This window comes from Clinocottus analis, unplaced genomic scaffold (genome assembly GCF_023055335.1).
Source record: "Clinocottus analis isolate CAN_PGR_092001 unplaced genomic scaffold, fCliAna1.0.p SCAF_30, whole genome shotgun sequence".
NCBI lineage: Eukaryota > Metazoa > Chordata > Actinopteri > Perciformes > Cottidae > Clinocottus > Clinocottus analis.
Genome location: NW_027176043.1, coordinates 376,621 through 391,091, shown reverse-complemented (window position 1 = coordinate 391,091; position 14,471 = coordinate 376,621). Strand labels below are relative to the sequence as shown.

General features: G+C 39.7%; 1 protein-coding gene across 3 annotated transcripts; it reads left to right on the top strand.

Moving 5' to 3' along the window:
• Positions 1-255: 255 nt before the first annotated feature.
• Positions 256-14,220, top strand: osr1 (odd-skipped related transcription factor 1). Of its 3 annotated transcripts, none has more exons than XM_068595499.1 (3): positions 256-371; positions 9,043-9,750; positions 13,618-14,220. In XM_068595499.1, exons 2-3 carry the CDS (start codon positions 9,071-9,073, stop codon positions 13,748-13,750), a joined length of 813 nt encoding a protein of 270 aa, XP_068451600.1. In that variant the 5' UTR covers positions 256-371; positions 9,043-9,070; the 3' UTR covers positions 13,751-14,220. The 3 variants fall into 3 exon arrangements, with proteins under 3 accessions (XP_068451600.1, XP_068451603.1, XP_068451601.1); XM_068595502.1 differs by lacking the exon at positions 256-371 and adding an exon at positions 2,899-3,027; XM_068595500.1 differs by lacking the exon at positions 256-371 and having other exon boundaries at positions 8,873-9,750.
• Positions 14,221-14,471: the final 251 nt, after the last annotated feature.

Here is a 14,471-nt window from a genome sequence, read left to right as displayed (position 1 = left end):
CTTCCAGCGGGCCGACATGGCACCGAGCACTTGAAACGCGCTCATGGAGCAGCGATGCTCCTGCTGCAGGAAATCGAGGGGGGTCGGTGCGGACTTTGTGTGGGCTCTTCTCCGTGTGGGCTAGTGTGGGCTCCGTGTGGGCTCGTGTGGGCTCGGCTTCGTGTGGGTTGGCTGCGTGACGCGCCAGTAGGAGTGGGACTGCGCGGAGATAAAGAGGCAGCAGCAGTGAGAGCAGACAGGCGTCCCATAGCAGCACCCTGCCCGCAGCAGCAGCACCCTGGAGCAACATGGCTCATTAACCGGACAGCTCCGTGGCTTCCAAGATCTGGACCTCCGAGTGGAGAGGAGCATTTTAAGAAGAGCTTTTATTGGTAAGTCTTTATTTTTATTTTCAAAATGCAAATGAAACAAAACTCATCACAGATCAGATTGTCGGGTTTTATTCACGTTAAAAGGAAGTTCACACTTTGAGTGTGCAGAGTGCAACAGGTTGTCTATCACCTCTTAAAGTCTTGGTAAACAGCGCTGGTTTCTCAGCATTTCAGATAAAGGCACAGTGATGGTGAATCTAAAGAGATTTACTTTTAAAAGATGAAAAGTTTTCCCCTGAAAAGATGTACTGGTGTGAAACAAGTATTGCTTTCTTCTTCAAATTCTAAATAGCCACCAGCTTTGATAATCAACAGCAGGTTATGTGCTAAATATAAAAATAATACCAATAATACTTATTATTATAATAATATTTATAATAATAATAATAGATATGATGGAAATCCCTCACTCAACAGAACTCCAACTGATGAAAGTGTAGTTTGAATTGTGATCTTAGTTATGAGCCTCGCACAATCAGCACAGACCGAAGATGAGAGCTCTGCACGTGTCGAGGCCAGGGTCAGGTCAGGGGTCAGGTCGTGAGGCAGGTGTGACGGCCTGAAGGCTGTTCATGTTAGTGTCGACTGAAAGCTCCGTTTACATTACGCTTCTATCCAAGGCAGTAAGTCAGGACAATAAGTGCATTCAACCGTGAGTACAAACTCAGAACAACAAGAATCAGGAAAGTACAATTTCTTTAATGAAGTCAAACTACAAAGTGCTATCAGTAAGTGCCATTTAAGTGCTACAAAAGTGCTATTACTTTGATACCTTCCTTATTCAAGGTGTAGTCAAAAAAGATGTGTTAGTAGGGCTGGGCAAATTAACGCGTTAATGCAGTATTAACTCAGCAATCCTTTAACGGCGTTAATATTTGATTATGCGCTAACTTTTTTTTTGCATTGGGAGGGTCTTTTCACTGCCGCACACAGGTGCTGCACTTTAAATCTCTCCCAAACGGTATAGTTCAGACCTGGGCGTTTTACGGCTCTCCCAATCCAGCCCACGTGAGATTAATTTAAAAATTAAAAATAAATAAATAAGATGCACACCATAAATGTAATACAACGACACTGTTCATTGCACTTGTCCAAGCCAACACAGACTGGACTTTTCTCACTGAGTAAGAAAAACTGAACTAACTGGAAAACATCAAACGCATTTATTGCTTTTGTATAAAGTTAATCAATTGCTGGTCTTTAACATACAGCTTTAAGGTAAGCAACAAACTGAACATGAACAAAAGAAGGAGTGGCTTGTTCCTAACTGGGACCCTTAATACTGAACACACTGTTTATGTTGCTCCCTGATTTAAAAAAAAGAAAATGAAAACAGAGTTTTATACTATATCTTTATGTATGTTAACTTGCTGTTGCTCAGTGAGTACCTGTTCTCTTATTCTGATAACATATTACTTCAAAATAAAAGCACGCAATACACAAGTTTTCATTTTTGAATTTGGTGCAAAATGCGATTAATTGCAGAAAAATAATGTGTTTAATCTGTTACATTTTTTAAACTTTACCCAGCCCTAATTTGTAGTCTGCGACGGAAGATGTAGAAACTTTCTGCTGTCTTGATGTCATTAGACATCTCATTCCACCATTCAGGAGCCAGGACTACAAACACTCGTGACTTTGTTGAGTGTTTAGCTCGGAGTGACGGAGCTACAAACAGATTGGCAGAAGCCGAACGGAGCGAACGAGCTGGGGTGTACAGTTTACTCAGTGTTAGTTAGTGGAAGTCCTCGTCGAACGATTGAGAGTTTTAAAAGTGTATCAATGTGTTAAATGTGTAAGCAGCCATAATGAAATTGTGCTAATGTTAACCCTAAAACAATGTATTAGAGGTTTACATGCTCTCTTAAATGATCAGAAACAGGGCAATAAAAAGGACAATATTTTCCCCTAAAATGTAACAAAGTATAAAGTAACATAACATGGAAATAGTGATGAAAGGTTTGATTCTTTATAAAACGTACGGAAGCGTTCCTCCACTGCTCAACATTCCAGTTTGTGTTTTAAAGCTTTGGACACGGCAGCTAAGCAACTTATGAAATTGTTTCTGAAAAAAAGAAAATGTCTAACTGGATTTTAGAATACAACGTTTTGTACTGTGGAAGACAGCCTGTACCTCTTGCAGCAGCTCCACAGCTGTGAACTGCTGCTCATCATCGTCAGGGTACAAATGGTTTAGTGAACTCCTCCTAATGAAGGATGAGGTGGGCTCATGTCCACGTATTGCCCAACAAAGAACTGGAATGCTCTTGAAACAGCCACTCTGTGTTTGTTTTCATTTAGCACATTACCTTTATCAGGGCACTAAAACAAATACAAAACACAAATTTGTTTTATATATATATATATATATATATATATATATATATATATATATATATATATATATATATATATATATATGTAACCTGAGGTCGTGTGTTTTTGATGCTTCTGTAAGAACAGTTGACACTGTGGATCATGGAAGGAGGTGTGTTCCTCCACCAGCCTGATCGCATTTACACGGAGGTGTAAAACAGCGTCTCAGCCTCACAACGAGGCTTGGAGGTGCTGTATCTCACAGTCTGGGCCAGAGCAGAGGCCCACATGGCTGTTGGGATCTCGAGGCCCCTGGTATGCAGACATCAAAGGGTTAAAGGTGAGGAGCCGCCCAGCAGCACAGCACTTATCTCCTCTAATGACCTCTGAGTATAAGTCAATTACTTCTGCGTTCTGATCAAAAAGGATCGAACCACAGGGGGCCTGAGCTCCACTGCTCCTCATTAGACCACAGTCAGCTTTCTGCTTTATTCACTACATTACCCAACTCTTTGTAGAATGTGAACAACATCTAAACTGTAGGGCAACGTAATAATAATAATAATCTTCAGTATACTTTATTGTATTAGTCTAAATATGTGTGAATTCAATTCAATGTATTTTGTATCGCCCAAAATCATAAATTCTCCTCAAAGAGCTTAACAATCAATACCTGGGATGTCCCATCAGAGCAGGAGCAGCAGCACGTTGTTTTAGAACCGGATCCTCTTGAGGTCCCAAGTTCTCACTATTTATTATCAGATTACTGTTGATTGTCTATTTCAGAAATAAACTCGAGATGGCTGATTACAACATATTTAATATATATTAAATATGATATAATCAGCCATCCCAAGTTCATTTCTGATTTAATTTTTTGATAATAATAACAATATAAATTATAATTATAATATTTATTACCATTTATACTGTTATTATTATCAATATCATCTGAATTACTTTTCTTTGTCAATATGACAATATGACGTTATTATTATCAATATAATCTGAATTACTTTTCTTTATCAATATCACAACTGTGTTTTCCCTGAAATAGTAAAGTGTTCAAAGTGTTTAAAAACTCTGCGAGAGCATAAAGTTAATAAAACGCGAAAATATATTTCAGTTAAATCATTTCAAAGTAAAATGGGACTTTCTGCATTAACATTATGTGATCAAGCAATATTTCTGAGTCACATATAGCCTGGGTTATTACCACAGTACCAACTATTTTTTGACTCTATCATAAAATAATAATAATAATAATAATAATACAAATAATAACTATATTTATATGGCACTTTTAAAAAACAAGTTACAAAGTGACAAAAATATATTGTAATCCATAGAAAGAGTTTATACATAAATAATAAAGAGGTAAATTACCAAAACACTATGAGAACAATAGTCTTACGGTGTTCCTCGTGTGGTTGTAATTTTTCATAGTCTTCATCTAAAAAAATAGTCTAATAGTGGAAGACGTAATTTATTATAACGTTTAATATGTGATGAATCACAGGTGTATCATATGCTATGATATAATACAAGTAGCTGTCAATGTTAAAGGAGTAAAAAGTTCCCTCTAAAATGTACTGGAGTAAATGTATGGATTAGAGTACAGTACAAGCATTGTGTGGTGTGACTCCTGTCCAGCACACACAGATACTTTATTGTCTATTGTTGTTCCTGCTAATCAAACCTGGTTTAACAGCTCACAGGTATTTCATCCACTTAAACTGCCTCGGGCGTGTTTCTGGGAACGCTGCCAATTGTTTTGGATTGACTTCTGCAGACAAACACCACTAAAACACAACCATTGTTGGACGCCTAACGCCCAGTTCACACTGCACGGCTGATGAAGGCCGCAGCCAAACAGCGTGCAGTGTTGTGGTCCGGAGTCTGCAAGCAGTGGTGTGTTCAGGCGACACCACGAGATCCACATTGCAGGACAACATGCAGGAAATGACAGAGGCGTAGTTGTGCGTCTGAAGGCTGTCAGGCTGTCGGGTGAGCACACGGCTCGCCTGACAGCCTGTTTCCACACGTTCTAACTGTTTCCACTGTAGATTAGTCACTGTGTTTTGTGCCATGTTTATTCATGCAGACTTCCAGCACCCTCGCACAACAACAACAACTCAAGTCCGTATCTTAAATGCAAGCCCAAGCTCGGACAGGGCAGCTCTGGCTCCGGGTGTGGGGGCCTCTGCAGAGCCCCCTTCAGACCTTTGCAGGCCTCTACAGGGCCCTCTGCAGGCCTCTCTTTAGCTGAAGCTCCCTGATAAATCCAAATATTTCGCAGGTCAGTGATCTGGACGCGCTGGAGCCCATGCAGATTTGTGCAATTAAAAACAACTTCAAAGGACTATACGGTAGATTTTTATTTTCAGTAAAATAGTATAGATATTGTTATCCAATCCACTCTTTTTATACTAAGTACAAATACAGACATAAAAACATCTTAACAGCCAGTGCCTTAGTCTCAGAGCAAAAAAAACATTTCATGTTGCAGTGTTTAGAATAAAATATAGAATTCAATTAGTAATATTTTGCATTTTCATTATTTCTTACCTTTTTGGTATACATAATGGAGGAGGTTGGGTTGGTGATGAGTGTGTAATCCTCTAAAATTCATACAGATACTTGGTTGGAGTTTACATCCTGCTATAGAACTGCAACAAGTGTTCGACTTGGTAACTCTAATCATGACCTTTCCCCAATCAGAATCAGAATCAGAATTGTTTAATAACCAAGTAAGTTTGTACAAACGAGGAATTTGTCATGGCGGAAGGTGCATCATATCAGTGACTATAACAATAACAACAACAACAGCAGCAACAACAAAGCACATTTAACTATACAAAGTGAAAGTATAAACATTTAGATAAAAACAAGTAAGTAATAAGTAAATAAGTAAGGATGCCGTAAAAATATGCAGTAAATAAGTAAGGATGCAAGTATAAATAAATAAATAAAAATAAAACGATCAATAATAATAATAATAATAAAGGTAAAGTGCACAGAATGATTTTTAAAGTGACAGGTAAAGTGGTGAGTAGTCACTCGCCACTTTACCCTTCACCCATCATGTGAGGTGTGGAGAGATGTGGAGGGATGTGCAGGGGAGAGAAGGAAAGAGAAGGTCCTTGGGGAGACAGAGTCAGTCAGTGGGGGACCCGGGTTCTATTGTTGAGCCCGACTGCTGCTGGGAAAAAACTGTGTGGCGGGAGGTCTTGGTCCTGATGGACCTCAGCCTCCTGCCAAAGGGAAGGGACACAAAGAGTTTATGTCCAGGCTGAGAGGGGTCGGCCACAATCTTCCTTGCCCGCTTCAAAGTCCTTAAAGCCCTGGAGGGACGGCAGATTGCAGCCAATCACCCTCTCGGCAGAGCGGATGATGGGCTGTAGCCTAGCCTTGTCCTTGGCAGTGGCTGCAGCGTGCCAGATGGTGATGAAGGAGCAGAGGATGGACTCATTGATGGCAGTGTAGAAGTGCACCATCATTGTTTTGGCAGGTTTAATTTCTTCAGCTGCCTCAGGAAGAACATCCTCTACTGGGCCTTCTTTGTGATGGAGCTGATGTTCAGCTCCCACTTGAGGTCCTGGGTAAGGATGGAGCGCAGGAAGCGGAAGGACTCCACAGCGTCGACGGGGGAGTGGAAGGGAAGGGAAGTGTGTACAAACGTGTTTACAAATTGAATTGCGACAGTATTCGGTCTTTGTATGAAGTCAATCACAGTATTACTAGTCTCACAGGTGTTTTCTGTATAAAATACCTTTTGAAATTATTCAAATAGACCTTTGTTTGAGGAGATAAATGGGATTTTTTTATATGCAATACAAACCATTCGCAATTTCTGAGAAAACACAGATGAGGGTTAAAAAGTTAAGCAATGCAAACATACAGATAAAAAATACAATTTGTCATTCATAGGGTAGATGCATTCCAGAACAACTTCCTAACAAACAGTCCTGTCCTTCGCCACCTTGACTCCAGCTCCATACTTCACACACAGATTTATATCCATCGTCTCATCTCAAGAATTTCTTTTCATTGAACAAACCTGTTCAATCTTACTCTTCTAAATTAAGCACTTCATCAGTTTACACAGCTGAAAAATTGCAGTTTGTAAAATGGATGCACTTCCTCACAATGAGGGGAGACTAATCTTACCGCCTACCTGTCCACAGAACTCAGCCTGGTCTCCTAACAATGTGTTCCCATTCCATCAAAGATCATCGGGAGCCGTGGTTGTGTCCCATCTGAAACTCAAAGGACTTTCTAATTTTAACACTCCTGTTAAGTTCAAATATACTGACATCTTTTACCCTTGGGGTTAATTTGACCCCAGCAATCTAAACCTCCAGAAAATTATTATAATTAGTATTGTTTCAAAAAGTTTAAGTGTCAAGTGCTTTATATTTGTTTGTTGACTACCTAAATAGCCCTTTAAATAAAAAAAATAAAAAAAAAAATTGGAAAGAGATATCTTTTGGGTGTTTTAATGTCTTTATATTATTTCTAAGCACATCTTTTTATTATTATTTTTTTTTATCTATAACATTTGGAATGAAAAACTATTTCTGTTATCAAGAATAGTTACATGGATTGTGTTCGGGGTCAATTTGACCCCAGGAGAAGGATTTTCTTTGTAAAACATAACATCATCATCAGAACATCAGTAAGAAACACATAGCATAACTGTCAAAATTGCTCAAAAATAACATTTGAATATTCGCTTTAAAAAAACACGTATATTCGAATATATTCAAATCTCTGGTTGCGCGTGCGCATTGCGCTACAGGCACGTCAATAACAGGACAAATTAATAACAACGAGACATAACTACTAGTATGGGTAATTTATTTAAGTTTAAACATATTCAACAACATATTACCTACACAAAAATAATTAAATGAACTAATGGCCAAGACAGCACGCACTCTTTCTTTCTTTCTCTCTCTCTCCCGCACCGTCGTGCTCTCTGTGGATGGCGGTTTAAATGAAGGACAATAATAAACAAATGCTAAGTGCTGATCAAGAATTTTGTGAAAGCATACAACGAACTTGTGATTAATACGTAAAAGAAAAATACGTATCCAGACGTGTTTGTTTCGCTGAAGTTTCACATTTTATGCCATGTTCTTTTGGGTGCACATTCTGGAGATGTAGCTTCAAGTTGCTTGTCGTTGAATAGGAAGCTAACTCTAGCTTACATAGTGACCAGACGTCTTCTTTTTCCTGGACATGTCCTCTTTTTGAGACCTAAAAAATGTGTTTGGCAGGGATTCCAAAAACGTCCGGGATTTTACCTCGTTGGATATTTGTGTTTCTCTGGGTCATTCACAAACTAGCTATTACGCCCTTACAAGTTTTGTAAACGGTATCTTACGTTCACATTCTTGCACAAGCTCTGACTGTAGAGAGAACTGTCATTGGTGGACCGATCTCATGATTGCCAGATACACAATAATTATCCTCCAAATACGACCATTTTGAGCCTTTGGTATGATATTTCTCCATTTCCAATCTGGCAACACAGAGCACCTTGTCACCTCCACTAGCAACGAATATCCTGTTACGCTCTGAAGAAACTAGTTCGGTATAAAACATCGCCGCATCAATAATCGACTGGGATTTCAGCGACAAATTTTTTTGCTAGCTTAGCACAACCCGTTATTTTTTATGGGCTAAAGATTGTGTAGATTCACGACTGTGATTGGTTCACGCAAGACAGAGGCTAAAATATGTGGGAACGTGAGAGCAGACAGGTGTCGGTGCTTGAATTTATCAACAATGTTGCAACCTTGTGTGGGAACTGACAGGAAACATGAAAGCATGAAAACAAAACACGCACACACACACACAGCTTTGTAAACTTGGCCATTGGAAGACCCAAACAACCTGTATGTAATATAAATGTCTAGTGGGATGGGCACATTTGGAACATTTCTCTTAATTTATGTTGTCACAGAAAATGAGCTGAGACTAATTAGTCAGAAAAAATAATTAATCGTATCATTTTTCTTTTGATGAAAAATTTAAACGGGTCCCACAGACCCAAACAACACACAAGGGTTAAGCTGATCTTGATCTTTCACGAAAGTTGGACAGGTAGTCTTTTTGCCTAAACTTGAATTTAAATTGAATTGAAGTTTGAATCCAGTTTTGCAACGGCAAAAGTGCTACAAGCAGTTAAAACACAATAGTGTTGATATGTAAATATATAGAAATGTTGATATAAAACATATTTTTGGTTCAGAAAAAAAATATGTAGCATTTTATTGTGGCGACTGGGTTGCTTATTGTGACTTGGCCCAAAGCATCATTTCGTATGTTCATGTTTTTTCTCTATCAGAAGACCTGTTGGATTCCGTGACGCAGCCATGGGCAGCAAGACTCTGCCAGCACCAGTCCCTCTACACCCGTCCCTCCAGCTGGCTAACTACGCCCTCCTTCAGAGCTCCACTGGCCTGCAGCTGCCAGCGGATCATTTTCACAGCATCTACAGCTTCAGTGCGCTGCATGCCATCCACCTCCACCAGTGGACCTTCGGCTACCCACCGCTGGCCCTGCCCCGCTGCACCATCTCTAAGCTGCCCACCCAGTTCTCCTCCATGGCCTCCCTCCCCATGTTCCCTCACCTCCTGCAGTCCAAGCATGACTCAGCGGGACTGCGGCAGAGCTCCAAGAACAAGCCCCGCTTTGACTTTGCCAACCTGGCAGCTGCAGCCACTCAGGAGGATCATCTGAAGGCCGAAGACCTGAGCATGACAGGTGCCGCCACTGCCACAGTAGCAGCACAGGCTTCATCTCACCACACGACTTCAGCTGGCCTTGGATGCCTCCTGGATGTTACCAAACTCTCCTCACCGGAGCGCAAGTCCAGCAGAGGCCGACTGCCCTCCAAAACCAAGAAAGAGTTTGTCTGCAAGTTCTGTGGCCGCCATTTTACCAAATCCTACAACCTCTTGATCCACGAGAGGACGCACACGGACGAGAGGCCATATACCTGTGATATCTGCCACAAGGCCTTCAGAAGACAGGACCATCTCCGGGACCACAGGTGAGAAACGGGCCCACTTTATGTAGCAATTGTCTAGTTGTGGTTATAATAAGTGAGGTTTTAATTTTTCTCTCGAGCTTTATTCTTTAGTCTTTATACAACTACTTCAATTATTACTACTACTACTACTGTTCAACATCTACGTGCGTCCACTGGCTCAGATTATCAAAAACAACAAAGTGTGTTAACATAATTATGCAGATAACACAAATCTACATAACTATATTACCAGGGGACTATAATCCCATACAAGGGCTGCCTAAATGCATTGAAGAAATCAACATCTGGATGTGCCAGAATTTTCTTCAATTAAATAAAGATAAAACAGAAGTTATTGTTTTTTGGTCCCAAGAATGAACGATTGAAAGTGAGTGCTCAGCTTCAATCACTGATGTTAAAAACCTCAAACCAAGCCAGAAATCTAGGTGTAGTTATGGATTCAGACCTCAACCTGAACAGCCACATCAAGACAATTACAAAGTCAGTCTACTATCACCTAAAGAATGTATCAAGGGTTAGAGGACTTATGTCTCAACAGGATTTGGAGAAACTTGTCCATGCATTTATCTTCAGTAGACTTGACTACTGTGTTCACAGGCCTCTGTAAAAAGTCAATCAGAAAGCTGCAGCTGATACAGAACGCTGTAGCTCGAGTTCTCACTAAGACCAGGAAAGTGGATCACATCACTCCAGTTCTGAGGTCTTTGCACTTGCTTCCTGCCAAACAAAGAATTGACTTCAAAATCCTGCTGCTGGTTTATAAAGCTCTGAATGATTTAGGGCCAAAGTATGTTTGTGATCTGCTGCAACCTTATGAATCATCCCGATCTGGTACTGGTCTACTTTCTGTTCCAAGACTCAGAACTAAACAAGGAGAGGCAGCGTTCAGCTTTTTTGCTCCACATATCTGGAACAAGGTCCCTGAAAGCTGCAGGTCTGCTGAGACCCTCAGCTCCTTTAAATCCAGGTTGAAGACTTTTTCTGTTTGAGGTTGCCTTTAATTGAAGCAGACTCAATGCTGCATCTCACGACTGCATTTTATTTCTTAAACTGCACTGCAACTTTTATTCATTTTATTTGTGTTTTTTCTTGACTGTTTTAATGTTTTCTTAACTGTTTTTAAATCTGCTTTTAATGGTTTTATGTGAAGCACTTTGAATGGCCTTGTTGCTGAATTGTGCTATACAAATAAACTTGCCTTGCCTTGCCTTACTAGAGAGTAGTTCATCCAAGTCAATCAGAACACAAGATACTGCAGTTTCACGCATAAAATGGAAGGAAATAGACTAGAAGTGTAAAATAATAGTACAAAATGGTACATAGAGAAAGGTTTATATTGTAAAATGCTAATGTGAAAAGAATACAATGAATCTACCGAGTAGACTTCAATAATTAGCATGTAACCACCAGCATACCAAGATTGTCAAAGACACAATTCATTATTTATGTCATCAATCCAAATTGTGTAAGCAGTAAGTTTGGATCAGGGTCATTTTCATTAGGCAGAGCAGATGTACAAATATTGTATATTGTATCTTCGTAATATAAACCTTTAATTTACATTTGATGATTTGACAAGATTACGTTAAAGAAATGCTGTAAAGTCCATGACATGCTGTCACTGTAAAAGAGATCACAAGATATAGAATGTGTTTAAATAACTGCAGTCAGATGTTCTGTGGCGGCTTCCTGCTGCTGACCTGCTTTTGCTGCATCTGTAACATCACATGCACAGAAAACCGACAGCCCGAAATCAAACCAGTGATTTAATGTCTGATTCATTGCAATCAATTGACTTCGTTCTGACATAGTGTAATATTGGCATTATGTTACCATATCATCTTTATACTGACTTCAGAAAGTGTTTTTTACAATTCAAGAATTAGCAAAATTAGGATTTTGCTCACACAAAATTGACCCCATTGTCACACTGTCAGAGCTGCCAACTTTTCAAAAAACCTTGCCGTGAGATTTTGTCGACAGAGGGTAAGGGGGACGGGAGGGTCTCTCTGCTCTTCTCTGCCGGCGGTCCCCCAGTCGCGACAGCTGCTCCCGCGACTGTCTGTTTGGGGTAAACAGGGTGTCTATGCAGCGAATAGGTTTACAGATGTGCTCCTTAGCGCCATCTATCGTCGGAGAGTTTAAAAAGGAACCAATGCACCTCAGACTTTTTTTTTGCCGTAAGATATTGGTTGTGTGGCGTGTGAGCGAGTGAAAACATGAAAAAGCGTGTGTCACACGGCGAAACCTTAGATGAGACTCTCTTTAGAATTTTGTGGGTTACTGTCCACACAAATGTAACCTCACCGTCTCCAATAAAGTGCACTTCACATCGACTTTCCCAAGCTTTTTAGTGGTAAACATCCTGGAGTCTGGAGACAGTCCCAAATAGAGACAAACATGCACAAATTACTCCAAGCAATCTCTTCTGTCATGACTTTATTCTGACAATATCACAAAACTACCAGATAATTATTTTTTCTAATACTATATATTGAAGTCTCAATAGTAATTAAAGCTGCATGCAGCTGTAAGCGGGCCCTCGCTTTACAGCACCTCGGGGACGACTGCGGGTCGCTAGCTCACCCGGCCGAGAACAACACTATCGAGCCGAAGTGGCATTGTGAAGCATTCAAATTATATTAGGCAACTACATCTTTGCCTTTAAATGTAAATGCCAAGTTTAGTTAAGTTTGGAGCATGACTAAAATTAAAAATTAGACTGCACATGTCTTCAGGCCTGGACTCTCATCAGACATATTAAATCTGGAAAGGATCTGATGATGTGGAGTCGAGTTAAATGGGTTTATTCGTTCATGGCGAAGGGTTGAACTTCCGTGATGCTCAGACTAACCGCCATTCAACAGATCCGCATTTTGAGAGGGATCTGAGTAATCTGTGAGGAGCATGGTATACAATTAGAAAACATGTAACTTCCTGTTGCCACTAGGTGGCGCTATGACTAGGTTTAAAAATTATCATATGAATGTCTTCAGGGTCAGGAGGTCATGACATATGAGATTCGATGCAGATTGCATCATGTACGGCCAAGTTGAAACAACTTACATTGTCATGGAAAAGCGTCTGTTTGGCGCTGCTCTGCGCGCACATAGTTCGATATTTTTGAAATCCTTTGATTTCAAAAATTAAGTGATTCACTACAGTGCCCCCTAGTGTATAAATATTCTGGAAAAATTTGGGTACGTTAAGGGACACCATGTTGACATATGCTACAAAGTTTGTGAGGCTCGGCCGAGTGACTTAGAAGTTAAGGGTATGGACATATTGAGCCACACCCCTAAGAGGTTAATTGGTTCATATTTTGAAAACGCAATGAGATCACATTGATCACATTGAACCAACAATGATCCACGGAAAGTTTCCTAAGAATCGGACCAAGCGTTTAGGAGAAGTTGGAAAAAAAGTGTTTTGTCACAAAATTCAAAATGGCGAAAATTTTAAGTAGGCGGAGCTTAACGGATCGACAATATTTTTTGTAGAGTAGATGGAACCAAACATCTGTGTAAAATATCAAGTCAATCGGTCATAATGGGCGATTGGTGTGGGCTGTGAAAGTTCAGAGGGTGCTTTCAATTTTCTTTTTTCCAACAACTCATTGTATTGAAATTTTCAACCAAGTGTGATTCGTGGTCAATTTTTGAAAAATGTCGGTTTAACCCAAGCACCTCTTTTCCCTGCGCAAAGAGTGCAAAAATAATTATAATAATGATAAACGTTTGAATTTTAATAGGTCCTCCGCTCTGATATTGTCAGTGGCTCGGGCCCTAATGATGTTGTTGAATGTTCTGAAATTTGAAATGATTCTTCTTAAATTTTAACTGGCTGATTTGTGTGTCCACCCTGCAGGTACATTCATTCCAAAGAAAAGCCTTTCAAATGTCAGGAGTGTGGGAAAGGCTTCTGTCAGTCGAGGACTCTGGCTGTCCACAAAACATTACACATGCAGGTCAAGGAACTAAAGCCAGCCAAGATCAAGTGATCAGTCTGCCAGCAGGGACGGGGACACTGGAAAAACAGGACCCAAGACAACAAGACTCAAAGAACAACCAAAGACTTATTAATTTCAGCTGTTGGTGGCAGAGCTCTGCTTCTGCGGGAATACTCTCCAATGATGAACCATTTCACCAGCCAGCTCTTAAAGGAATAACGCAGAAAATAACTCTAGGCTTTAGTGGAGAAGTGTGTGCTTAGTTATCAAAGCTTGACTTTTTAATGGATGTTTTGGAATGTGAAATATTTTGCTCAGAAGCTTATAATCCAAAAACTTTTTTTTAAAAGGGACACAACTGTTATGCAATTATATTTTTTTATAACAACTGAGAATGATCAAAGCCATGTTAATACATTTTCCTCCTTTTAATATCGCACCCCAATGTTATTTTTGTACAGATGCATTATATAAAAAAATGTATTTTGCACTTTAACCTGATAATTGATTATTTACATATATCACTGGATTTCTTAAACTTATTTTCAAAACAAATAATCATTTCTAAATAAAATATTTTACTGTAAATGGTTGGCTGTATGTCTCAGTTTGTCTGAGTGAAATGTTGCTATGTGAGGTAAGAGTGGAGGTAGGGTGGTCATCAGACGACATGTAAATCACAGCACAGTCACAGGAAGTAGCCACAGGAAGTCATTTATTGGTTTTGTGCACTTTTTTATGTTACTCAACAAATAAACAATGTCAATTTAGT

Bases quoted from the DNA above. Each gene is read 5' to 3' on its own strand.
- osr1 (XM_068595499.1), top strand. From the start codon at position 9,071: ATGGGCAGCAAGACTCTGCCAGCACCAGTCCCTCTACACCCGTCCCTC. The intron at 9,751-13,617 runs GTGAGAAACGGG...TCCACCCTGCAG, and splicing joins GACCATCTCCGGGACCACAG to GTACATTCATTCCAAAGAAA.